This window comes from Callorhinus ursinus, unplaced genomic scaffold (assembly GCF_003265705.2).
Source record: "Callorhinus ursinus isolate GAN/ISIS: 27379988/994484 unplaced genomic scaffold, GSC_fseal_2.0 scaffold110, whole genome shotgun sequence".
NCBI classification, from domain to species: domain Eukaryota; kingdom Metazoa; phylum Chordata; class Mammalia; order Carnivora; family Otariidae; genus Callorhinus; species Callorhinus ursinus.
Window position 1 is genome coordinate 881,896 of NW_027397172.1, and position 25,289 is coordinate 907,184.

At 56.9% G+C, this 25,289-nt stretch overlaps 1 protein-coding gene across 1 annotated transcript in view; it reads left to right on the forward strand.

The window, feature by feature from the left end:
* PPIL2 (peptidylprolyl isomerase like 2) overlaps window positions 1–22,808 on the forward strand; it is a 27,248-nt gene extending 4,440 nt beyond the window's left edge. The window contains exons 4-20 of the mRNA XM_025857248.2: window positions 1,104–1,166; window positions 2,346–2,397; window positions 6,046–6,097; window positions 9,397–9,488; window positions 10,318–10,407; window positions 11,209–11,284; window positions 11,978–12,138; window positions 13,299–13,374; window positions 13,930–14,036; window positions 14,584–14,673; window positions 14,984–15,017; window positions 15,557–15,674; window positions 19,212–19,268; window positions 19,826–19,898; window positions 20,011–20,073; window positions 20,162–20,301; window positions 20,560–22,808. Of these exons, the coding sequence (XP_025713033.1) occupies window positions 1,104–1,166; window positions 2,346–2,397; window positions 6,046–6,097; window positions 9,397–9,488; window positions 10,318–10,407; window positions 11,209–11,284; window positions 11,978–12,138; window positions 13,299–13,374; window positions 13,930–14,036; window positions 14,584–14,673; window positions 14,984–15,017; window positions 15,557–15,674; window positions 19,212–19,268; window positions 19,826–19,898; window positions 20,011–20,073; window positions 20,162–20,301; window positions 20,560–20,656 (1,441 nt within the window). The 3' untranslated portion in view covers window positions 20,657–22,808. The remainder of the gene's footprint in view (window positions 1–1,103; window positions 1,167–2,345; window positions 2,398–6,045; window positions 6,098–9,396; window positions 9,489–10,317; window positions 10,408–11,208; window positions 11,285–11,977; window positions 12,139–13,298; window positions 13,375–13,929; window positions 14,037–14,583; window positions 14,674–14,983; window positions 15,018–15,556; window positions 15,675–19,211; window positions 19,269–19,825; window positions 19,899–20,010; window positions 20,074–20,161; window positions 20,302–20,559) is intronic.
* The last annotated feature ends 2,481 nt before the right edge of the window (window positions 22,809–25,289 follow it).

The following is a 25,289-nucleotide window of genomic DNA, read 5'->3' on the forward strand; positions in this document are numbered from 1 at the left end:
GTGTATGAATGGATTTTATGGAAATACTTTCATCCTTGGTTCCCAGTTCCTCCAAGAAGTCTCTAAACTGTGTTTCACCCACTTTTTAACTACCTTGGGTTCTGGGTAAAAATGTGCTTTGAGAATATGCCCTTCAAGGCCCGTTTGGCAGAAGTTGCATGTGCGGTGTATTGCCATTTGCTTTGGTGTTGGGTCCTGTCTTCATCAGTCCCCAGCAGGATCACCACTGGGTTAGAGTAGTAGGTTGGGCCAGAGAGGGAGGGCTTTCTGGAGCAGCATCTGGGGAGGCGACCCTGTCACTGCCAAGCTGTCCAGGTCCGGGGGACTGATCTGTGCTGACCAAACTTAGAGATGACCGATTTACAAACAACCCGGGTCAGCCAGGGCTCTTGATGGCTAGCGATGGAAACCCCGTGCAAGGAAAAAGGGTATTGGCTCAAGCAAGTTCACCATGTACAGTTTCCCTTCATCTGTGTGTTCTGCTTTTCCTAAGTAGACCCTCCACGAGGTGGTAAATGGCTTGTGGCAGTCTGGGTCTCTACAGACCCATCTACCCCCATATCCATGTGTCAGAACTTACCCAGGGCTCCTAGGGCATTTGCCTGAGTCATGTGCCTACTCCTTGGAAATGGGGGAATTGTGTGCATACTTTAAGCAGGAGCAAGCAGGGCACCCCCAGACCAGGATAAGTCCACCAGAGTCTCTTGGGACGAGAGAGGGCAGCTCTCAGTAGAAGAGTGTGGCATGCCTGCCATGTGAGGTTTTAGGGAGTGAATTCCAGTCCTGCCACCCCAAGACTACCCTCAGGAACGTCTTTTGGGCTTGAACGTGATGACGTGTCACGTGACATGGCAGAGAGAGTGGGGAGAACTTGGCTGCTGTCGCCCCAAGGCCCCCTCAGCACCTCCTGGGGCCCTTGGCTTGTATTGATTGGTGTGTGTAGGGAGCTTCTGAGGGGCGGGGATGTGGGGGTCGCCTCTGTACTGGCACCCGGCCCCGACTGGGTAGAGGAGCCCCAGAATTGTTGGAGGGAAGCAGGGAGGAACAGAGGGAGAAGTCACGGTAGCCACCGCATGACCCGGAGTGACTCTGTCCTTTCTCAGTCTCTCTCTGCAGCCCTTCGTCTACCCAGTCTGCACCCCTGAAGGCGTCGTCTTTGACTTGCTGTGAGTTTTCCCTTGACTTTAGAGCTAACAAAAGGGGTGAGACTGTTGACACCCACTCAGGAAGGGCGGTATGGGACCAGCGGGAGGGGTTGTGGCTTCAGGTAGTGCCAAGCCAGGCCACACGCTGGGATCTTGGCAGCCTCGGGAGCATTGGGTGGCCTCTTGGGGACCCAGGAGAGACTTCCAGAGCCTCAGGGATGAGGCCGCAGTGTTGCTGTGACCCCGGGCAGGCAGCCTTGCTGGCAGGCACTACTGTCCCTGCCTGGGGTGGCATTGACCTCTCCCTGCGCATGGGGGAACCTAGGGTTCTAATTGGCCTACCTATACCTGTTTTGGATGTTAATGAACTTGAGTACTTTTCGCTTTATGAAAGCAGAGCCATAATTTAGGTACATACTTTCCCAGTGCTGTGTTTTGAAGCATGATGCTCAGTTTTATGTTCCAACATAAACCAGCTTCTATAACTTTTTCATGCTTCAGTCTCTTTTTAGAGAATGTGGAAAATACTTCAAAATAAAAGGAAAAATTTATCATAATCACACTATCCAGGATAACTACTGTTAACATTTATATTCCTCTTTTTCTGTGAGTTTATTTGTGGTACATGGTTGAGGTAATACTGCAAAGATAGTTCCTTTTTTTTTAAGATTTTATTTATTTGACAGAGAGGGAATGCAAGCAGGGGGAGTGGGAGAGGGAGAAGCAGGCTTCCCACGGAGCAGGGAGCCCGATGTGGGGCTCGATCCCAGGACCCTGGGATCATGACCTGAGCCGAAGGCAGATGCTTAATGACTGAACCACCCAGGCGCCCCATGCAAAGATAGTTCTGAATCCATTTTTCACTCAGTTGTGTCGTTCAGAATTCTCTGGAAGCCTGACTTTCGATGCTGGCCCAGTATCTCACTGTATGGACGTATCAACATTTACATGTATCTTTTTTCGCTGGTTTGTGTTGTTTATCCGTAACCACAGTAAAAACACTGGGCGTGTTTTTATTGAAACCCACGTATCCAGAAACACTCCTCACTTCCTTGGTCAAGGCAAGGTGCTAGCAGAAGTGAAGCGGAGCGAAGCCCATTCGCAGCTCTCACCCGGACGAGGCCCTCCTGGATGGTGGTGGCCTTGTCACCGGGCTGCACCTGACCGCCTGGCCGACGTTCTCTCTTCTCTTCCCTTCAGTAACATCGTCCCTTGGCTTAAGAAGTATGGGACCAACCCCAGCAACGGAGAGGTAGGTGGCCGGGCAGGAGTTTAAGTGATGCCGAGTGAACGCTGTCCTCACGTCTGTCCTTTGGGTCTGTGGTTTTCGCATACACACGAGCATGGTAGAGGACCGTTCACGGGGCCCTGTGAATGGGACTGTCCTCTCCTCTCTTCCCCACACTGTTCCTTTCTGGAAATGTTCCCTCAGGTACACACTTTTGTACAGGTGTACATCTTTCCTTGGGCCATGGATGCAGTCACACGCGCGAACTCCTCTGTACCTTGCTTTCACACCCCTTGGAGTGTTGGAGATCTGAACATCCGTGCGTCGAGCCCTGCCATGTTCTGTGGCAGCTGCACATGTCTTCCTGGGGGGCTGCCGCAGCGTTTCTGAACTCACCCGCTGTTACAGCAGACAGGGACTACCCTTGTGCATGTTTCTCTGGACACATATATGAGTGTCCTCCCAGGACTGCTGGGACACAGGGTGGGTGCATTTTCTGTTTTGGTAGGTACTGGCAGATTGTCCTCCAGGAAAGTTGCAAACGCCTGTTTCCCTTTCCCCCAATGAGTATCATCAGGTTTTAGATACCTTCCTTGCCTCACCTCAGCATGAAAGCGTTAATTTTTTTTTAAGTAATCTCTGCACCCAACCCAAATTCCAGCTTAGTCACCTTTTCTGGCTCCTCCCCCCCCCCCCCCGCATGCCTCCATCATCAAACCGTGGGGGTGTTTACGTTTCCCCCTTCCCCTGGTCCCTTTACTTTTCGGAGCCCTCTCGTTCCCTTGCACTGCAGGCCCATTTCTTCAGTTCCTCAGTTGCAGCCACTTACTCAGCGAGGTGTGAGCCTGCGCTGCCTGCAGGGCCTGTGAGCTGTCGGCCTCGGCCGGCTGTGGGAGGCAGCCGGCTGTGGGAGGCGGTCACCAGCAGGGAGCTGGGTGCGGGGGTGGGAGGGGGGTGGGAGGGGTTCTTGGGGATGGAGCAGCGCCGTCAAAGCTGAGACCAGGGATGGGGGGGAGATGGTGGTAGATAGAGGCCACATCACGGGCCTTGAAGGTTCTGGGGGTGCTGGAAGTCAGGCAGGGTTTTGGGCAGAAGCGTGTCACGATCGGGACTGTTTTAAAGGCTCGCCTTGGCTGCAGTGTGGGAAACGGGACTATAGGGAGGCAAGGGTGGAAGGTGGGAGAGCAGCCAGGGGGCTGCGCACTTGTCTGCACGAGAGGTGCTGTGCAAACTTGGACCAGGAAGAAGGCTGAGGAGGTGGCACAGCGAGGCTGGACCCACCATTGCTGCTACAAATGGACCTGTGGGCCTTGCAGGGCCGTCACATCAGGGTCTGTGCTTCCCTGGGGCTGGGGGGAGCCCAGTAGGGGCCTTTTAGTGCAGGCCCATCTCGGGAGGACTGGATCAGTTAGCATGTCCGATGCCAGGGATGCCAGGGACGGACGGGTGGAACCAGGTGATGTAACCTGAGCTTGGCATTCCAGGCCAGTGGGGCTTCAGCAGGAAAGCAGACCCCTCAGAAGCAGAGCCCCGAGTGGCAGGAGGGATTTGGGTGCACGAGTAGGGGCAGGCAGTTGGGGTGGAGGTGGGATGAGGAGGGCCAGCAGGGAGGGTGGGGACTTCTGTGGGACCTTGGAGGACAGTTGCCTCCAGGGTGCCTGGGGAGATGTGTGAGGCTGAGAGCTTAACCTGATGAAATACGGAGGCAGCCGGTTCTGGCGCCGTGGACCTGAGAGCTGGCCGGAGCAGGGCGTTGGAGCCCTGTCTGCTAGGATAACGCCCTGTCCTGACGGGGAAGACAGCAGGCTGCGTGAGGCCAGGTCAGTTCTATGACGGAGACCCTGGAGGCCATGCAGGGTGGAGGCCCCCATCAGGGAGGCCCAGGAGGACCTGGGCTCTGTGAGCCTTGACGGGGAGGCAGTGAGGGCCAAGCCGTGTGAACCATGTCCTGGTTGCCAGCGTAGGTAGGACAGGGGAAATGTCATTGGTTCTTTACTTAGCGGAGGTCTTGTTACCTGAGTCCTGGAGGCCCTTCTGTGCTGTCTAGGCTCCTCTGGCCTCTGTGACAGAGTGTAGGGTGCTGGGGGCCCCTCGGGTCAGGTGGGTGGCTCACCAGTGGTCCTTCCCTGCCCTTGGAAGAAAGGGGGCTAGACTGGGGGTGCATGTTCTGGGCCCGGCCACCAGAGAAAGCCTGTGGGCTTTTTTCTCAGACGGTTAAGGTGGTGCTTGCAGCCTGGCCTCTCTAAGGAGAGCGTTGTCCTTCGGGTGTCTGCTTTGTCCTTCTCAGTTTTGGTCATTTGAAAGTGTGACTGGCAGTGTTTTCCTGTGAGGCCTTCTACTGGGAGCCACTGTGGGCTTCCGGGGGCTTCCTGTGGGGTCCGTGCTGCCTGCCTGTGCCCCGTGATTGGCTTGTGTTCGGGGTTCGTTGCCTTCCCTGATGTGAATGCCACGCCTTCCTCAGTGGAACAGCCGGGGTCAGGCTGAGGGTCTGCATTCTGCGCTCCCAGGGGTGGCTTTCAGGCCCCACTGTGCCCCTGGTCTCCCTCATATCTTCTTGTCCATGCTTGTCCTCACGGCCTCGGTCTCCTTCCCCGTGGATATTGTCATTCGGGTGCCTCTGGGGCGCTTTTTGTTGCTTTGGGCATTTTGCTTCACAGGTGCTCTCCAGGGCCCCAAAACCTCGGCCTCTGGCCAGGCCCAATATGGCAGCTAACCAAGGGCAATTCACCGAGTGGCCCATGTCACTTCTCGGGGACCCAGGAGGAGCATGTTATGTGCAGGGTCATGCACCCCGGCTGCTTGGGCCTGAAGGAAGAGGGCTATCTGATGGGAGCAGCCTCGGAGCGAGGACCCTGTTGTCTGCCCTGGAGTTGAATGCTCACCTGCACTGGGCGGAGGTGGGGGGGAGGCGCGCGAGGACACAGGGGCCCGGCCCCAGGATGCCCACCAGCGTTTTCTTCTGTGCCTCGGGTAGGCAGGGCCGGGCCCGCACCAGAGTGGCCAGGGGCCGCCGGGATGTGGGCCCTCAGTCAGGCGCTCCCGGGCATGCAGCCTTGCCTCCCCCTTCTGGGGTCTCTCCACGGCCACCTTCACTTGCTCCAACCCAGGCCCCCGACTCCACGGCAGCTTTTTTCCTCTGGCTGCCTGGACTTTGTTTTATTGTAAGGTTTGCCAAAGAAGAGGTAAACCGCAGACAGCGCAGGAACTGTGAAAAATAGAAGACCCATCACAGTCACTCAGCATGTAGGGGTGTTGATTTCTTCCCCCACCCACTTTTTAATGTTCTTTCTTAAATAGTCCTACAGCAGAACAGTAGGGGCACGCCTGTGTACCCCTCAGCCAGATGAAGAAATACATTCATTTTTAACTTCAGAAGTAGTCAGTGTGTCAGGGCTCACAATAAAAATGTGTTAACGTTTGAGAAGTATAAAACACCCCTCTACCCTTGGCCCCTAGGTGGGGGTCACCCCTGTGAGCGGGTCAGTGTGCCGCTCAGAGGCTGGGGGTTCCATGGGGCGGCCCCTGCGGCTTTACCTCTTGCCTGCAGCTGTGAAGGCTTGCATGGTCAGAGACTTTGCCCATCTCTCTGCTTCACCCAGCCTCATAGGCTCTGTGTTTCTTCATATCAGCCACTAACTTGTTATTACTAATTACTGATTCTTCTTCTTCCAGAAATTGGACGGGAGGTCCCTGATCAAGCTGAACTTTGCAAAGAACAAGGAAGGTGAGTGATCCCTTTTACAGCCAATTCGAAGACTGTGCCACAGACCCCAATGGCCCTGCCTCTCACCAAATTCTCTGCAGAATCCATCGTTCCTTTCTGATCAAGCCGGACACTTAATTTTTCAAATATGTAGGGGCGCCTTGGGCTGACTGAGTCAGTGGAACCCGCAACTCTTGATCTTGGTGATGTGAGTTCAAGCCCCACATTGGCAGTAAAGATTACTTAAAATAATAAAGTGGTTAAAGTGGCAAAGGTTATGTGTACTTTACCCCAATTAAAAAAAAAACGGTGTAACATAATTTTTCCTTAAAGGTCCAGGTAGTTTAAAGCTGGGGATGGGGTGGGGGATGAAATGTTGAGTTTTGGGCACTTCTTCCCACAAGGGCAGTGGGGCCGTGAGGGTTGCCGACGGCCTTTGTGCATTCAGTTGGGCCCTGTGGGCATGGACCCTGTCTAGCTGCGACCCTGGTCTGCTCATTGCTGGGGGCAGGAGCTGCTCAGAGGCCCAGGGCGGGTAGGTGTGGGGGTGTGATGGATTTGCTGGGCAGTTTTTCGGCTGGGCTTCTCCTCACCACTGCTTGTGAAGCCCCACCCCAGCCCAGGGATCTTGCTTTGTAGTCCTCCACACCCTCCACTGTTCTTGTCAGATACCAGAGCTGAGGTGACCCTCGCAGGCACCGACCTTGCTCTTGGTTCTTTGTGGGTCTGGCACAGTTCTCTTAGCCCATGCAGATGCCACGGTTGAGGTTGTCTGCGCTCCTGGCAAGATGCTGAGGCACCTGATGCTGGGCCCTGACACGCCTGTGTCGCCCCAGAGCCAGTGCCGGCTCACCGTAAATGAGGGAGTGGCCTTGACAAAACAGAAGCACAGTGGTTTATGGATGGTCTTGGAGGTCAGGGAGCTCCACGCTGGTAGCCAAGCACTGTAGACCCCCTGCTCTGAGATTGGCTGACTCAGAGGCCCACAGTGTGTCTCTCATTTAGCACGTATTTACTGAGTGCCTGCCATGTGCAGAGACAAAACAGGCCACATCCCTCCTGCAATAAAAGGAGCGTACGTTATGGTGAGGGAGGAGACTGGAAAACAGTTCCCCATAGTGTGTCAGATGCTGCTGCTTCCAGCAACCGAAGATAAGGAGCGGGGAGGAGAGAGTCATAGCAGGACACGCTGACGGGGTTTGCGTGGGAATCCGATGAGAGAGGAGGCATGAGGGGATGTGGGGGAGAGCATTCCGGGCAGAGGGCACAGCCAGTGCAAAGGCCCTGAGGAGGCCTGTATTGCTGGAACAGTGTGAGGGGTGGAAGCAGGGGGCTACGGTCAGAGGGGTCGGGGTTGGGGCGAGCAGAGCAGTCATGCAGGGCATGGGCAACCACAGGACTCTCAGCTACCAGCCAGAGAGGAGAGACGAGATCTGACCATTCACCTGGGGTTTTTTTTTAACATTTTTTACCAGGAAGCACTTTTTTTTTTTTTTTTTTTTAAGTACACTCCACACCCAGCATGGAGCTCAGTGCAGGGCTGGAACTCACAGCCCTGAGATCAAGACCTGAGCTGAGATCAAGAGTTGGATGCTTGGGGCACCCGGGGGGCTCTGTAGGTAAAGTGTCTGCCTTCGGCTCAGGTCATGATCCCAGGGTCCTGGGATCAAGCTCCGAGTCAGACTCCCTGCTCTGCGGGGAGCCTGCTTCTCCCTCTCCCTCTCCCTCTACCTGCCGCTCCCCCTTCCTTGTACTCCCTCTCTCTGTCAAATAAATAAATAAAATCTTAAAAAAAAAGAGTGGGATGCTTAACCAACTGAGCCACCCAGGCGCCCCTTTTGCTTTGTTGTTGTTTTAAAAGATGTATTTATTTGGGGCGCCTGGGTGGCTCAGTCGTTAAGCATCTGCCTTCGGCTCAGGTCATGATCCCAGGGTCCTGGGATCGAGCCCCACATCGGGCTCCCTGCTCGGCAAGAAGCCTGCTTCTCCCTCTGCCACTCCCCCTGCTTGTGTTCCCTCTCTCGCTATCTCTTTCTCTGTCAAAAAATAAATAAAAAATCTTAAGAAAAAAAAATAATAAAAGATGTATTTATTTGAGAGTGAACAAGAGCATGGGCATGTGTGTGAGGAGAGGGAGGGCCCGAGGGAGAGGAGGAGAGAGAATCCTCAAGCAGATTCCACACTGAGCACGGAGCCTGCCATGGGGCTCAATTCTAGGACCCTGAGACCGTGACCTGAGTCGAAGTCAAGAGTCGAATGCTTAACCAACTGAGCCACCCAGGTGCCCCTTTGGCTTTGTTTTTAATTGAAAACTGCAGACACATGAAAGTAGAGAGAATTAGTACGGTGATCCCCTGCCCCGTAGCCATGACCCAGCTTCAGTTCCTGTCCCCTCAGGGCTGTGTGATTTTATCTGCTCCCCTGTGGTACCTGGCTTCGGTAATTTTCAAGCACGTATCAGATGCCATGTCATTTCATGCCTAAGTACTTCAGTGTTTATCTGTAAATGATAAGGACTTAAAAATTAATCAGTACTATCATCACACCTAAAAATTTAACAGGAATTCCTTAGTATCATCAGATATCCAACCTGTAGTCAAAATTCTGGAATGCTTTCATAATCATTTTTTTATAGTTTTCAAATTAAGATTATTTATTTGACAGAGAGACAGCGAGAGAGGGAACACAAGCAGGGGGAGTGGGAGAGGGAGAAGCAGGCTCCCCGCTGAGCAGGGAGCCCGATGTGGGGCTCGATCCCAGGACTCTGGGATCGTGACCTGAGCTGAAGGCAGACACTTAGTGACTGAGCCACCCAGTCGCCCCTGAAATGAAGATTTTTTAAAAGTCCGCACAAAATCCGTGTGGTTGCTATCTCCTAAATCTGTAATCTGTAAATATCCCCCCCCCCTTTGTTCCCACAGTGTATTCGTTGGGACTTACTTGAACGGGCTTCCTGGCTGCGTGGTGTGGAGTCGGCGGGGCAGGGGCAGGGAGGGCAGTGGGAGTTTGTTGCAGTAATGCAGGCGAGGGTGTAGGAGGTTAGGGAATGTGGCAAGGTCTGAGAGGGAGGAGGAAGAGTCCAGGGTGGTGGCTGCTAGCAGTGGGCTGGGGGCTGATGGTGCAGACTCCTCCAGGGAAGGGGGTGCAGGGCTTGGGTTTTGCAGGATGACTAGGAGTTTCCCACCGGGATTGGAGCAGGGGGCTTGAGCGGCTGACTGTCCCTCTGGGTCTCCGTTTTGGGCCTGCTGAGACAGGGTTCTGCCTCCTCCCTTGCTCTGACCTTGGCCCTTTCTCTGGTTTTGCATGGGCCTCCTTTCTAGGAAAGTACCACTGCCCAGTGCTGTTCACCGTGTTCACCAACAACACCCACATCGTAGCTGTCAGGACCACTGGCAACGTCTACACCTATGAGGTGGGTTCTCAGGAACTGTGTCACATGTAGGCTTTTCAGGTGTGTGGCTCAGGGCAACTCTGGGCTGACGCTGAGTATGCACCAGGCACTGTGGGGACAGCCTGGCCCCTTGGAGCCTGCGTTCTGAGAGTTACCAGTGCAGTCAAGAAGAGATGTGCCTTTCCTGTGGCCTCCAGACCGGAAACCTGGGGCGTGGTTTTGTACCCCAGGGGTCCGCCCCACAGTCTTTGTCTTCGTTGATCAGGCCCTGGGAGGGAACCTGTGCTCTGAGGGCAGGCCCAGGCCTGAGGGGAGTGCCGAGCCAGCACCCCCCTGCCCCGCTGGCGTCTCCCAGCGGGGCAGATGCAGGCTGGTAGGCAGGCCCCGCTCCCCACCCTCAGCCTGCTGCTCCGGGTGGGCCGGCAGAGGGCACAGCAGCAGCCGTGTTGGCGCCGTGCGGCAGGGAAGCCCCCTCTGAGCTGTTTTCCCACCTGTCCCTGGCCGTTGGCAGGGTCTGGGTGGTCAGTGCTGCCCTAGGGGCTCCGGGGTCACTTTTGCCCAAAGAGTGCACAGATTTGGTGCGAGGGGTTTGGTAGAGCTGCATGGCCAGCCTTGTTGAGCCCGTTTGCTGATGTCGCATGTGTGTCATGGGAGTGTCCTTAGGTGAGCCTTGCTGAGATGGCTGATTCGAGTCTCTGGGGCTCAGCAGGCTCCGCCCTCCGTGATGGGGCTCTTGGCAGTGGGCACGCGGTCGGGCCCTCTTTTTCCTCAGCCCTGGAATGGCGCTGGCACCCACCCAGGGCCAGGGTTGGGGCAGCCACTGTAACAGTGGGCTCCTTCCTGGCTGCAGGCAGTGGAGCAGCTAAATATCAAGGCCAAGAACTTCCGAGACCTGCTGACGGACGAGCCCTTCTCTCGGCAGGACATCATCACCCTCCAGGTGGGTGCCCTCTGCCAGCCCCACCTCCCCGCCCAGGCTCTGGGGCCTGCCTGGTTGCGGTTTCCCAGCTGCCCCCAGCTCCTGGCAGCGCCCCCAGCCGCAGCGCCCCTGCTCTCTCTCAGCCCGGGTCTTCACACTGCCGCTTCCGTCTGGCTGTCACGTCTCTCCTTCCGATGCCCGTCCTTGCTGTGTCAGGGCTGCTCATCTCTGCCCCCAAAGCCATCTCCGTACCCAAGTGGGAGAGGACAGGATGCTGTGTGCCCTGCCCCAGCGTTGAGCGTAGGACGTGCCTCTAGGTGTCAGCCCTGAGTGGGTTCCGGAAAGACCTGGACTTAGAAACTCTGGAGGTGGCCTTCGTGGGCCGTTCCTGTCCTTGGTGTGTCCCATCCTCATCAGCGGTCCGTGTGTGCTCCCTCCCATGGGGTGGGCTCGCCGTCACCAGGGCCCGAGGCACTGCGGGCTTCGTGGCAGCCGGGCTGAAGGGAGCGTCGGGGGGGTGTGGGAGGCCTAAGGTGGCTGCCCCATGTCTGCCCACATCCCCTAGTTGGATGCCTGCCCGTTCGTGCTCATCAGCCGTGTGCCGGGGAGAAGGGGACACAGTGTGCCACTGTCCCCGCTCCTGCTCGTGGCCCTGCCTGGGCAGAGCCCGCTCCTGACGCCTGGTGCCCTCCATTTCCTGCTCAATACCCCAGATCTCTGTGCTGCCCCCGGCCTCTCTCCTTCCGGGCCTAGGACCCTCCGGCCACCTGCCCATCCTTTGCTGCCCGGCTCACTCTGCTGTGCGTGTTCGTTTTGCTGCAGGACCCCACCAATTTGGACAAATTCAACGTCTCCAATTTCTTTCATGTGAAGAATAACATAAAAATAACAGATCCTGGTAGGTATAACCACAGCTGGCCTGGGTGCCAGGGGTTTGGGTGAAACAGGTCAGTGCTTTCTGGGTAAAGCCCTCACCTTGCTGGGGGCGGGAGCATCCAGGAACCTTGCTCAATCCCAGACCGGCTGATGCTTTGCTTCTGTGCCAAGGTTGGCAGGACCGCACTCGCCCACACCCGCCCAACAGGGAGTCCCAGCTGGGGCCCATATGCTTGGTGCCCACAGCCACATATAGTGGAAGCCTGGCTCCTGCCTCCACCCCAGGGTCCCTTGAGGCCACATCCTCTCCCAGGTCCTCCCCTCGCTCCTTAGAAATTGTCTCTGTTCCCACCTGCGGGGATGGGTGAAGAGTGTGGGCTGCTGGGTCCCTCTGGCGTGGACAACAGGTCCTGGGAGGGGGGGTGTGACTGGGGCCAGGGCGCAGCTGGGGACAGAGTCCAGAGCTGACCACAGTCGAAACTGGGGGTGGGCTGACTTGCCATCCTTGCAGGCTGTTGCCTCAAGCTCTTCCCCGCACCCCCTCCCCTGCATCGTGGCCACCAGGAAAGTGTCACCGTGTGGAGGCTCGGATTATGTGGCCTGCGTCCTGTTCCGGGCTTTTGTTGCAGCTGGCTTTGGCCTCCTGTCCCCGTCACGCCTGTCTGGGGACATTGCTGGGGGATCGGCTGAGCAGGGCCACTGTGCTGTTTTGTAGATGAAGAAAAGGCCAAACAGGACCCATCTTATTATTTGAAAAATACAAACGCCGAGACCCGCGAGACGCTGCAGGAGCTCTACAAGGAGTTCAAAGGGGACGAGGTCCTGGCGGCCACCATGAAGGTCCCCGAGAAGAAGAAAGTGGACAAGCTGAATGCTGTGAGTAGGCAGAGGGCCACACAGCTGCTGGCATAGCCAGCCTGCCCATCCCAGCCCCTCAGAGGGGTCCTGGGGGAAGGGGACCCTGGGGGAAGGGGCTTGTGGGGGCCCTGGGGTACATTTGAAGGGAGGTAGCCGGGACCTCTCAGAGCCCAGCTGCCCCTCGGGGGCCCAGAGGTGGCCTGCCCTGAGGCTGGGGGTGGCAGGTACATGTGCTGGGGGCCACACGGGGTCTGTATCTCACCCTGGCCTAAGCTCAGCAGCCTGGAGTGGGTAAGCTGGGTGGACCTCTGCCTGGTTACCATGGGACACTGCAGCCTTGGGACAATGGGGAAGGGACAGAGCTGGTCACATGGTGGCCAGAGGAAACCCAGGGAGAGACTGCAGGGGTGTTTGAGGGTGCCGTGGTGCTGAGGGGAGGGCACAGCTGGTGCCCACTGCCTGGGTGTCACGTTTGCTTCTCACAACACCCACCGGTTGGTCCTGAGGCCCCCAGTTGGCAGTGATGGTGCCAGGATTTGTGCCCCGGCCTGTTTGGCCCAAAAGCTGTTCCTCCCCCTGTTCAGGCAGGGCTATGGGGGATAGAGGGGGCTCCAGGGGGCTCCGTGGCTCCCAGAGAACTATCCAGGAAAACTTCCAAGAGGAAAGAAAGTTTGTTCACAGTTCCACCCCTTTAAAACAATAGCACTTAGCATTTTGGTGCATTTGTTTCTAATGGGGAGAAATCCCCCGTTTTTTCTCCTTCTCTGTTTTGGATAAAAATACAGCATATTGGGGTTTATTTTTTGCTGATTAAAAAAGCAATGTGTTTACTGTAGAAGATAGAAATCTTTGAAAAGGAATTAGAGTCCCTCATACTGTGAACCCCAGCAGTGACCAGTTCCTACTAGTTCAGTCCAGGGTCTCAGTTGCCACGAGAGCCTTGGCCACTTGGGCCTTAGCCTCCTGCCTGGTCCAGGCCCTCTGTCGCACGTGCCCCCGCTCGGTCCCCTCACTCCCTGAGCCTTTAGGGAGAGGGCCAGGCGCCCCGGAAGTCCCTGTTGGGCTCTGTGGGTGGCAGCCAGGGACAGCTTTTTGGAGGAAGGGCACCAAACGGCCCCGAGCAGTGGGGTGCCGGCCTCCCGGGCTGTTGCTCATCGGCCCCCTGGTTTCCTCTACAGGCGCACTATTCCACTGGGAAGGTCAGCGCCTCCTTCACCTCCACCGCCATGGTTCCAGAGACCACGCACGAAGCAGGTAGCTGCCCGTGCACCTCCATCGCAACAGTGCTGCCTCACAGCGGCCGAGGGCAGGCATCCTGCCCCCCCCATCCCCCCCAAGCGTCACTCCATCGTGCCTGGCCCTCACGGGGGCTTAGGCAGCTCCCACGTGGTCAGGCAGCGACAGGCCCTTTCAGAAAGTGTGTGTGTGTCTGGGGGGCGGGCAGAGGCTGCAGCAGGGGCTGGGCCAGGGGCAGGAGGTCCTCCCTCTACCCATCGGGGCTGTACCACCCTGGGCTCCAGTCCACGTCCCACCTCAGCACCGGCCCTGCACCCCTTCCTCTCGTTTTTTTGGCCTAACAGGTCCCCTTCCTCCCCACCGACCCCCCAGCTTTTCTAGTACGCGCCCCCCCAGTTGCCAAGCCCCACCCCGTCCCTCTACCCCTAGACCCACCCTGTCCTGCGGCCAGGGTCCTGTGAGCCCGGGCTTGGCTGGGGGCGACCCTTGGGCTCTCCCCAGAGCCTGGTGTGTGGGGTGGAGGGGTGTTGCCTCAGCCAGAGGGCAGCACAGAGTTCGGGCCTTGGTTTGCAGCTGCCATTGATGAGGACGTGCTGCGCTACCAGTTTGTGAAGAAGAAGGGCTACGTGCGGCTGCACACCACCAAGGGCGACCTCAACCTGGAGCTGCACTGCGACATGGTGCGTGTGGCCGCCGTCCCCGCCCCGAGTCCGCGCTCCCTTCCGGGGTCTTAAATCCATAGCTGCCCTTGGTATGCGTTTGTGGTAGAACGAACGTTCCACTTGGTCCCTAGAAGGTCTGATGCCTGCAGTTCCCTCCCCGGAAGGGACCCCGTTAGCCGCGCACTGTTTCCTAGGCCCGTGTTCTGGGCAGCGGTGTGTGCACCCATCACACGAAAGGGGTCAGGCCACACACACACACACACACACACCTGCCCCTCCCCACATCCCTGCCCCCCACTTGCTCGAGTGTCTCGGCGGCCCTCGCTCAGGGTCACACACACACACACACACCCCTGCCCCCCACTTGCTCGAGTGTCTCTCGGCGGCCCTCGCTCAGGGTCACCGCAGATGCAGGTGTCCGCCGTTCAGCCTCACGGGTCCTGCTTTACCACATCCGGGCCGTGCAGCTGACCAGCACCCCTGCCTCATAAGGGCGCCGGGTGGTGCTTGCCATCCTCCCATCGGCTGCTCCTCACCTCACAGAAGTATCTGGGCTGTTTTGTAGACGCCAAAGACCTGTGAAAACTTCATCAAGCTCTGCAAGAAGCAGTATTACGACGGCACCATCTTCCACAGATCCATCAGGAACTTTGTGGTGAGTGACAACGAGAGTCTGCACTGGCTGCAGACCTGCGCGTCTGTGGAGGCCGTGGGACTCCTGGCCAGGGCGAGGGCTGCAGGTGACTCCTGTGAGTCGTACCCGTGAGCCCCTCCTCCTCAGGGGCGGGGAGTGTGCGGGCTGACCCCCCCGCGCTGGGCTCCTGAGAGAGGTGGCCCGGGAGGGCTCTCTCACCAGAAACAGGTGGGGAGTTTATTCAGGTGGCGGTGGGCAATGGCCGCAGGCACGGGCCGGGCCTCGGGCTCATGGGGCTCAGTTTGCTGACTGGCTTTGATTCCTCTCACAGATCCAGGGGGGTGACCCCACCGGCACAGGCACAGGTAGGCCGAGGGCTTCCCTGGCAGCTTTGGCTTCTCTGTAGGCCATGGGGGGGCAGTTGGGGGGCGGGGTGCCGTGCTGAGAGTTCCAGATGTGGGATCTGATAGGCCAGCCACAAACCTGCTGTGTGACCTCAGGCACATTCCTCAGTGTTCTCACTTTAAGAGGGTTGCAAGGTCTAGATGGTTGGGGAGAGGCAACACGATGCCCTCTGGCCGCTCTAGAGACCCCTCTGGGCCTGTGGGCTCCGAGGGCCCAGGCCGCTCCCTCACCCAGTGTGGTGTGAGCAGTCATGACCTGCAGCTTCCACCCTTTACTCCTTGTACTAGGGGTCCAGCCGCACGCAGGGTTCTGGGGGGCTGGGGAGGGATCCATGGGGAGATGGTGATGAGGGTCCCTCGGGGCCAGGGCTGCCTTCTGAAGTACTTGGTGGTGCCCCCCGGAACTCAGCACACATTTCTGGAGCTGGGCTGTGTCCCACTGGCGGCGCTGGGCCAGGATCCAGCGTCGGTGCTGCCAGCCATGCTGCTTCCTCTTGCAGGCGGGGAGTCATACTGGGGAAAGCCCTTCAAAGACGAGTTCCGGCCCAACCTCTCGCACACGGGCCGGGGCATCCTCAGCATGGCCAACTCGGGGCCCAACGCCAACAAGTCTCAGTTGTGAGTCAGAGGGGGCCTGTGGGTGGGTCCTCCCTCTCAGCTTTATCCTAAAGGGTGTGCTCAACCTGAATCCCTCCCAGAAAGCGGGCAGCGCCCTGGAGGAGACTCCTAGCACCCCCTTCCCCCCCCCCACTCCCATGTGTGTGCCTTGTGGCACGTGCCCATGAAGGAGCGTGGGTGGTTGCTCAGAGACCCAGGGAGGCCGCAGGAGGTGGCAGATGCTGGCCCCAGGCAGGGGTGGGGTGGGGGGCAGGGGGTGGCCTAGGATGTGCACTGCATTTATAGAAATGGGGAGACTTGGGGAGGGTGTGAGAATTGTGCTTGCAGCGGTGATAATGTCTGATACGTGCGACACCCAGGCTGGTCCTAGCAGGTCAGCCGAGGGGGTGAGAATGGGCTGGAAGTACGGGCCTGGGTGGCCCCGTGTTCTGATGGAAAGGCAGGGGGTGAGGGCCCAACGGGAGTGAGTGTGGGGAGGGGAGCGGCCAGACCCAGCCTGGCAGGGCAGGGGTGGAGGGGCATCTTCGGGGTAGTGGCAAGACAGTTTTCTGGAGGAGCCTCACGCCGTGGGGTGGGCAGGACAGGGGAGATCCTTCTGTGCAGCGTGGTGGCCGGTAATGGTGGCATTGGGAGTGATGGCTTTCCTGCACATTTGATGGGATTCCCCTGCAGAACCGTCCGGTTGGGTGGAGTGGGGGTGCCCATCCAGCCAGAGTTTCTCTTGACCTGTCTGTCCTTCCCTCTCTGGGAGCTGTAGGAGTTCACCTGAGTTTCGTTATTTCTGATTTTTAAAAATTCTTTGTTTCTGCTTGTTCTTTGTCGACTTTTTCCTCTTTGTTCGTTTTTTATGAGGAGGTTTGTATTTTTCTTCAGAGCTTTTTAGATTAGGCATCTGTATTCCAGATATTTTTTTCCAGTTATTTCCAGTTGGAAAAATTGCCCATAGTATTTTAAAATATATTCCAGTATATATTTTGAGCCACCGAGGTGCCCCTAATTTGATATTTTAAAATCAAAATTCTTTTACATTTCCGTTGTTCATATAGAGAAAGTCTATTTTTGGGGGCGCCTGGATGGCTCAGTTAAGCATCTGCCTTCAGCTCAGGTCATGATCCAGGGTCCTGGGATCGAGTCCCACATCGGGCTCCTTACTCAGCGGGGAGTCCGCTTCTCCCTCTGCCCCTCCTCCTGCTTGTGTGCATGCTCGCTCTCGCTCTCTCTCTCTCTCTCTGAAAGAATCTTTTTTTAAAAAGTCGATTTTAGATCTGACTACTTTATTAAATTCTCTTATAATTCGAATAGTTTTTATTAAGAGTGGCTTGGGTTTCCTAGATACTCACGTTTATCAGCACAAGGTGGTCCGCTCTTCCAGCGTGAACACCAGTCCCCTCACGGTCAGGCCTGTAAAGACAGGACGTGGGCATCCTGCTGGCCAGGTTACATGCTGTTTTGCCATCTGATCAAATTTGTTGCTGGGCCTACTTTTTTGGGGAGAGGCTGTGTTTCCAGATGCTTTTCTCTTAGCATCTGTTACTCTGGTCAGACCGTTTTCTCTTCCTTCTGGAATTTGTGGATAGAAGCTCTGGGTTGACCAGCCTTGCTGTCACTGTTTTGTCCTGGAGTAAAGCTGGGCTGGTCCTCGCTGCACCGGGTGGTCCGCCGGCCACTGCTTTAGGCCGCGTGCCGCAGTCCTCACCCCAGAGCCGGGGCTGGCTGGTTGGGCCTGAGGCCCAGCGTGCCTGGGGAGGGTTAGCTTACATTAGGGTCTGCTTGGTAAGGTAGCTTGCCAAGGACAGCTTTTGCGGATTCTTCACGCTAATTCATTGGTCAGGTTCCACTTTGTGCGCCATCTGGGTAGCTTCTGTTTTGCCAGAATGTAACTGGTCCATCTCTAGATTTCTAAACTTCCGTGGTGTCTGCATTCCTGCTCTCCTTAATGGTTTACAGAGGGCTTTTCTGGTTTTATTTTATGTAATTTCCTTCTGTTTCTGTCTTCACTGGCTTCCTCCGGTTTCTCTCCTTTCTCAGGCTCCACCTCCGCAAACATCCGAATCTGCACGTGCTGTCGGCACGCGCTTCCTCTTCACTGTTTTCTTAGGTCAAAGAACCAATCATAGACTTTACTTCCTTTCTGGTACATCTTTGTTTGCCCTGTTACTGCTTGTCTTTCCTTCTCTTCAGGACTATTTCGTTCCCTTTTGAGCTTCCTGACCTGTGTTAGAAACGCATGGCAGAGAGACCCACTTGGTGGCCAGAGTTCAGGTCTGCATACTTGTGGGTGTTGGCGTCTGTGGAGACTTTTTTTTTTTTTAAAGATTTTATTTATTTGAGAGAGAGAATGAGAGATAGCGAGCACGAGAGGGGAGAGGGTCAGAGGGAGAAGCAGACTCCCCGCCGAGCAGGGAGCCCGACGCGGGGCTCGATCCTGGGACTCCAGGACCATGACCTGAGCCGAAGGCAGTCGCTTAACCAACTGAGCCACCCAGGCGCCTGGCGTCTGTGGAGACTTGCCCGCTGGCCGTGTGTGGTCAGGCCTGGTGGGCTCCGAAGTGGTGCTGTCCCCGGTGGAATGGGTTTCAGCCTCTGTCCCTTGCCGACCGGGTGTGCCGTGGGCCGTCGGGACGTGGGCGGTATCGTTCGGTGTCCTGGGAGGGCAGCCTGGCCCACACTGCTTCTCTCCGTCCCTTGTTAGACCTCTCTTTCCGTTCTTTTTACTTGGAGCTTTCCAGATTCTCGATGTTTTAGGGCTTTTTAATGACACACACTTAGATTTGGGGTTATTTTAATTCAAACTGACGGTCTCAGGGTCATACTTAACTTTCCAGTCAGTATCCATATTTTCTGTTATCCTAATTTGTACTTCCTGGTGTCCCCCCCCTTTTTTTTTTAAATATTTCCTTTCTTCTTTTCTCTTTCTCCTGCTTTGGAAGTTAAGTGTCACTTCTGGCTTTAAGTAGATTTAAAGTCTGCAGTTACCAGTTAATCTCTCTCTCCCTCCCTCACAGACAGACCCTGCCCACGCCGCCCCCCCAGCCCAGCCAGCTCCCATGTTCACATAGTTGGACATTTAAATTTTACTTATTTCTGCACCAAATTCGATGTCAAAATTTACTAGGTCAGCATTTAGGGGTGTTTACCCACGTTCCTCGGCGTCTTTGCTCCCTTTCCCTGCCCGTCTCCTTTCTTTCAGTTCAGAGTCCCTGCTCCAGCTGCTGTCACGATGGGACGGGCTCTGGTGTCCAGTCCCCCCCCCCGCCTGCGGGCTCTGACGGTGTCTGTCCGCCAGAAGCTGGCAGCAGCCGGGGCTGGAGGCAGAGCTGGGGGCCCGGTCCCCTGGGCGGCCTTGGCTGACGGCCTGCCCTGACCAGGCAGGGTGTGGGGGCCACGCACACAAGGAGCTCCAGCTTCCCAGAGCTGCTCTGGGGGGAAGGGGATGCCTGGTGTGTGCCCAGAAGTCTTGAGGGCCAAGCAGGCTGCGGTGGGGGGGTGTGGGGAGCTTGCAGGCTCTTCCTGATTCCCCTTCTCCCCCTCGCCCAGCTTTATCACCTTTCGCTCCTGCGCGTACCTCGACAAGAAGCACACCATTTTCGGGCGGTAAGAGGTCTGGGGTGCTGGTGCGGGTGGGACCCCCTCACTGCCTTGCCCCCACACCTGGCTCAGTGCCTGCTTGCCCCCACAACCATCACTGCTGCGGTCACGGCCACACAGAAGTGGGGACTTGGGCCTTTCTGCTGGCCAGCCGAGGGGCGGGCCGCTCTAGTCCCCTCTGGCCAGCTGCCATGTCCAAACTCGCCCCCCTCGGCTCCCCTCTGGCTGGTTCCAATTTGCAAGTCTGGGCCACGTCCTCTCGTCCTGTGAAGGCCCAGATGGTATTTCCAGCTTGTGGCCTCATGGCGTGTCACACCCCTTAGCTCGGCAGCCTGTCACACAAAAGGCGCTAGGGTGCACGGAAGCAGTGTGAGGACCTGTGGCCCGCTGGCCCTGCTCTGACCTCCCCCCCCCCACCTCTGCCCCAGGCCAGGCCCCTCATCCCTGTGGCACCTTCTCAGGCCCATCCCCTACCCCCCTTCCTGCCATGCCACAGGGACTTGGCTTTTGGGGGTGCCCTGCCCTGGGGCACACTCAGAGGTACCCCTGTCCCTCGGCCGCAGGGTTGTTGGGGGCTTTGACACACTGACAGCCATGGAGAACGTGGAGAGTGACCCCAAAACCGACCGCCCTAAGGTATGTGCCAAGGGAGAATGGGGGACCGCTGCCCAGGCTGGGCACCGGGCAGGCAGGTTTGGAGGGGCCTGCTCCCTCCTGCCGTCCCTCACTTGCTCCCCTCTGCTGCTAGGAGGAGATCCGCATCGACTCCACCACGGTGTTTGTGGACCCCTACGAGGAGGCCGATGCTCAGGTGAGGGGGCCGTGAGGCGGGCAGCGGCTGCGGGGACCCTGCCCAGCCTGCGGGGCTCCGGGCCAGCTGTCGCCGTGCTCCGTCACAGATTGCTGAGCAGCGCAAGACGACACAGCTCGAGGAGGCAGCCCCAGAAAGCACGGGAAAAACCCACCAGCCCAAGCCGGGGAGCCAGGGCCCCCAGACGTACCGCCAGGGGGTGGGCAAGTACATCAACCCAGCGGCCACGTGAGTGCAGTGAGGGTGCGCGTCCTGTCTGCGTGCTGCTCTCCCAGTGCCCACGGGTCAGATGCCGCCCGTGGCGAGTGAGCACCGGGCATGGGGGGTGAGCAGGTGCCGGGAGGGGGGGGCAGAGACACTGTGCACGAGGACCCCGGGGGTATGTGACTGTGACCTCACACCGAGCAGGTGCTGCGGGAGGGCGTGGGTTCCCAGCGCAGGGGACTGGTCCGCGCCCAGCAGCTAGAGCGAGTCTCTGCTTTCCAGGAAACGGGCAGCAGAGGAAGAGCCTTCCACCAGCACAGCTGTCCCTGTGGCCAAGAAAAAGCCCAGCCGAGGCTTTGGGGACTTCAGCTCATGGTAGCAGCAGGTCTGCCCCTCTGGAGCCCCGGAGGGACTCAGGGCTGGGGGCCTGTGTCCACACCACGGAGTTCTCTGCCCTTCCGACTACAGCTTACTAAAGCTCTTGCTTGTTGCCGGAGTCCCCTTTCCTGGCCCTCGGAGTCCACGGGCCTTCCCAGCCTTCACTCGGTACGGTGGCCCCGGGCCGAGCCCGAGCCCACGTCTCGGACTGCCAGGCATGGGCTGTGGCCCTTAGGCCCGCCTGCAGCGTGGGCTGGGGAGGAAGGCAGAGTCTCCTGCCTCTGGCTCTCCTACCCTCCCGCACCCCATCTGCGTCCCCTCGGGGACTGTTTACTCAGTGGGGCACCTGGGACCTGGTTAGAAACACAGGCTCGCAGAGCCCGGACCTCCTCCTCTGGGGCCGCGGGGTGGGCGCTGCACCTATGTGCTGCCACACGCTGGGGAGCTCCTGCCGCCTGTGGCTTGAGGACCCTGACCAGAGCCGGTCCAGGTGGGGGCTGCGCCCAGGACCCCCTGCCCCTCTGCCTCAGGATGGTAAGCAGAGCGCACGTGGGAGCTGCTGCCCACCCCCCCGCCCCCCGGGGCCTGACTTTGTGCTCAAACACTCGACCCCTCACCCCGGCACTAGGGCTTCCAGACCGGCCTCACCAGCGTTTCCGGACTTAAAGAATCCCTTCCCTTGATTTTATTTTTCTATAAATGTAAAAAAAAAAAAAAAAAAACCTTAACATTTGCAGGCCCGCCCTTTGTTTTCTGTTCATTCTGTAGTCGTGCCAGCGTGGCTTCCCTGCTCCTGACCTTGATGCCACTACCTCGGCTTTCCCAGAGCACCTCTGCAGAAGCGTGGCGACAGCTGCCCACCCCTCACATGCACTCCGAGGCCTGTTGTCCTCGGGTTGGCACGGGCCATGACCCCCCCTCCCCCCAACCAGCTGGTCACACTGCAAACTTCAGGCTTGGTCCTTGGTTCTTCTTTCCTTCACCCAAACCTCAAATCCATCGGCAAGTGTCCACAGCAGCTCCAGAACATACCTGGGCTCCCCCTTTTCCACCTCTGATGCCGAACCCCAGACCCAAGCCTGGTCTCTCGCTGCCTCCGTGCAAGCCCCTTGTGCACGTCCACGCAGGTGCCATCTGGGCCCCCTTCCCAGAGCTCGTCCGCCCGCTGTCCTCTTGCTTCACACCAGTCACGGGCTGTCCTGTGTATGGAGAACAAGGGCTGTGCTCCCCACGCACCCTGTCCCTCCGTAGTCCTCTGCCTGTGGCTGCAGCCAGGGGCCAGGGCTTTAGAGAGCGCCCGCTCACCCCTCTGCCCGGGGCCAGGCCCTCGTCGTCCTCCCTCACGACCTCCTCACCACGACCCCTCCCGGCTACACCGCAACATCAGTTAGCTGCTGAGAGGCTTACACTCCAGTGTTTGTGCCCAGGATGCCTCCAAGAGCCTGTGCACCCAGGAGAGGGCTGCGTGCAGGGACAGCCGTGTAAATGCACAGCTGCCAGTGGCTCAGGGTGCGGGTGGGGGTGGAGGCCCTGGAGAGGGAGGGTCCCAGACGGCTCCCGGACTCCTCAGCCTTTAGGGGCGGGGGGAGCCCAGGTGAGGCTTTCTCGGGCTACGTACACCAGCCCCCCACCCTCCTCCCAGACTTGCCGGGTGGGGAGCCCGGTGGCTCATGTCACCACATGGGACCAGAGTGGACACAGGACGATCTCGGAGACCCCCCAGACCCAGAGCTCCCAGCATCAGAGCAGAGCGCCCGAGACAGGAGATGCTACCGGGAAGGACACCATCTGACAGTGGAAGCTTTATTTTTCAACCTCACAAAGACACAGAGGACAGAGGGCTGGACATGGAGGCTGAAGGAGGCTTGTGCATGTGAGCGTGGCAGTCCTGCTCCAAGGGGCAAACCTTCTGGCTGCTGTCCATCTGTCCGTCCTTCCAGCTGTGCCCAGCGACCACACCAACCTGGCCCAAGGCATGACAGCCAGGCCACCCTGGGCTGCAGGTGCACCCAAGAGCCTTTCACAAAGGAGGGTTTACATTGCTGTAGGTCGTTTTGGAACTTAAATTAGTTTTCTAGATATTAAAACCACTTGGATTTTTTATAAGTACCTGGTGAGGTCCTCAGGTAAATTAAAGGGCTTTTGGAAAAATTCCCATGTCTGATCTTGCCTAATATCTGACAGATGCCATCAAGAATAAGCATTAGGTACAAAAATACTATATATATGTATATATAAAATGGCAACAAAACTAAACCACACTTCTAAAGCAGATGTGCTGTGCCAGAGAACACTACATAGTTTAAGTTAAATGCATTTATGATCCTGGCATCACCTCCCATTCTTTAAGGAAAAAAATATTTTAAATAATTTAAATAGAAGTCACAGGATGATATTTACTGTTTAGGAATTTAAGAGGGTGGAACATTCCAACACTTCACCAGCACATCTGGTTGTGGTCTCGTGAATGTCCTTCCCTGAAGCCAGCTCACAGTCCGTTCATTTGGTTTCGAAAGGAGCTTGGATTTCTCAGAAGACCAACAAAAAAGGTGGTAAGCGTTTTCGTTGGTATCGATTACAAAAAAAAATATACAAAGTAAGGCCTAAGACCACTAGTAAAAATGTTTCAATGCCATCACAAAAGACAATACAAAAACCAAAGTGCTCAAATCGAAGGAGCAGTAAACTTGCCCAGAACATACAAAAGCTTTAAATATAGGTTTAGTATACACAAAACTCGGTCAGAAGAATTCGAGAAGATTCTTCAGTTTAAGTGAAGAGCTTGGGAAGCGCTCGGGAGCCCTGCCCTCGGCGCTCCCGGGACCCCCCGGCCCTCATTCTCTCCGGCCCTCATTCTCTCCGGGCCTCGGGCGCAGCACGGAGGCTCACGGAGGAACCAAGGCGAGAAGAGAAACGTCAGTTTAGGCGATGTTTTCAATGATGAGTACTCACTCCTCAATGAAGGGGCCTTTCTGTCCTTTCAAAGTGGCCGCTAAGGACCGAAGCCGCAGATGTCCACGCTGCACGTGGCCAGCTCGAGGGCGAAGCGTCTTCGGATTTCTGAGCATGGCAGCGAGTGCGCCGCGCGTGTGCGGGCCCGGGCGCCTGAAGGCCGTACAGCTGAACGTGAACTTAGACACAAGGGGACTGTGCTGGGACAACCGAAATCTGCGGGGGACGCCAGCTCGGGGAAGAGCAGCCTGCTGGAGTACCTGCACGCGCAGAGGCTCACACAGCTGTACAAAGATCTGCCCTTGACACTTGGAGACGTGCGTACGCTAACTCAGGCGCCGCATCTCCCCACATCCCAAGGCTTCGCTCTGAGCCAGAAAGAGGGTGCCAAAAGGGAAGCTCTAGGGGAGCAGCTGTGCCAGAACCAGTCAGGGGAGCCCAGTGCCTGCCAGGGCCGTGGGCTCTGGGCTCAGGGGAGGGCTGGTGGGAGGGAAGGGACCTCCCAGGGACCGGAAGCCATTCTCTCGCCCTCCCTGGCCAGCTCACACTCGCCCCTGGGCTGACCTTCTCTGCAGGTGGTTTCAGAGCTGCGGGCCAGGGTGCACTGCCCTTCTCTCTCCCTGCCTCGCTGGGCCCTTTTCCTGCCCCCAGCACCGGGGTCTCAGGAGTTTCATGCCATGCTACACGCAAGGCCCCAACAGACTCCTGGAGCAGCAGGCCGGGCCCAGCAGCCGGAGTCAGGTCAGAATATTGAAAACCAAAACTTACTTGGGAATGATTTTTGGCCTCCATTCTCTGAAAACTGGCCATAACCCTGCCTTGTGCCCTCTCCCTGCAGAGGCACAGGTGGATCGGAACTTAAAATACATTGCAGAGACATGAGGCGTAGAAGCCCGCCCAGGTCCCTTCTGTGTCAGCTCAAGAGACAGAACCAGTGGGGCACGGGAGACCCATATTCATTTACAAAGTTTAAATCTGTTTTGGAACTTGACTTTCCTGAAAAAAATTTTAAAATAATCTCCCAAATTTCAAGTTTGGAAGTTCATCCCGCTAGTTCTGGCCTCTTTCATATGCAAAAGTAATTCTTTTTCTTCAAGTACAACAGAATAAAAAAGGAAATCCGATTTGACTCGGTCCAGTGCGTTAACCTCTAACTGCGTGGACCGCCCCGTCAGCAACTACCACAGAAGCCCCACTTCCAGAGCCCTGCCGAACTGCAGCCCTACGCACATGCGCACCTGCGGCCCTCTGGGACAGTCTTTGCTAACGCTTGCTTTCTAGATAAGAAGGCTGTTGGCTTAAATAAACAAGATGTTCCATTAGACAGATTTCTCTATTTATAGCTTATCTAAAATGTAATCAGTGGTGTCTTCTAGTTCTCAACAAGGCTTTAAAAAAAAAAAAAAGGTCCCTTGGTGTATAGATTTCTTGACTGTTTCTGGAAGATTCCTAAATGAGCACTATGCCTTAACAGCTCATCTGCAAGAGGAATAACCCATCTGTAGTTTCACAAATTAGAAAAAAAGTGGCCTACAGTACCCTCACTCAAAAAAAGAGGGGCGTGAGCTTGCTCCCCGAAAAGCCCCTAACCCTGTGGTCTGCGGAAATTTGGTTTGGTTTTCTATGAAACATGAAGGAGCACAGGCAAACTCTATCTTAAAAGAAGGTATTAACTAGACAGG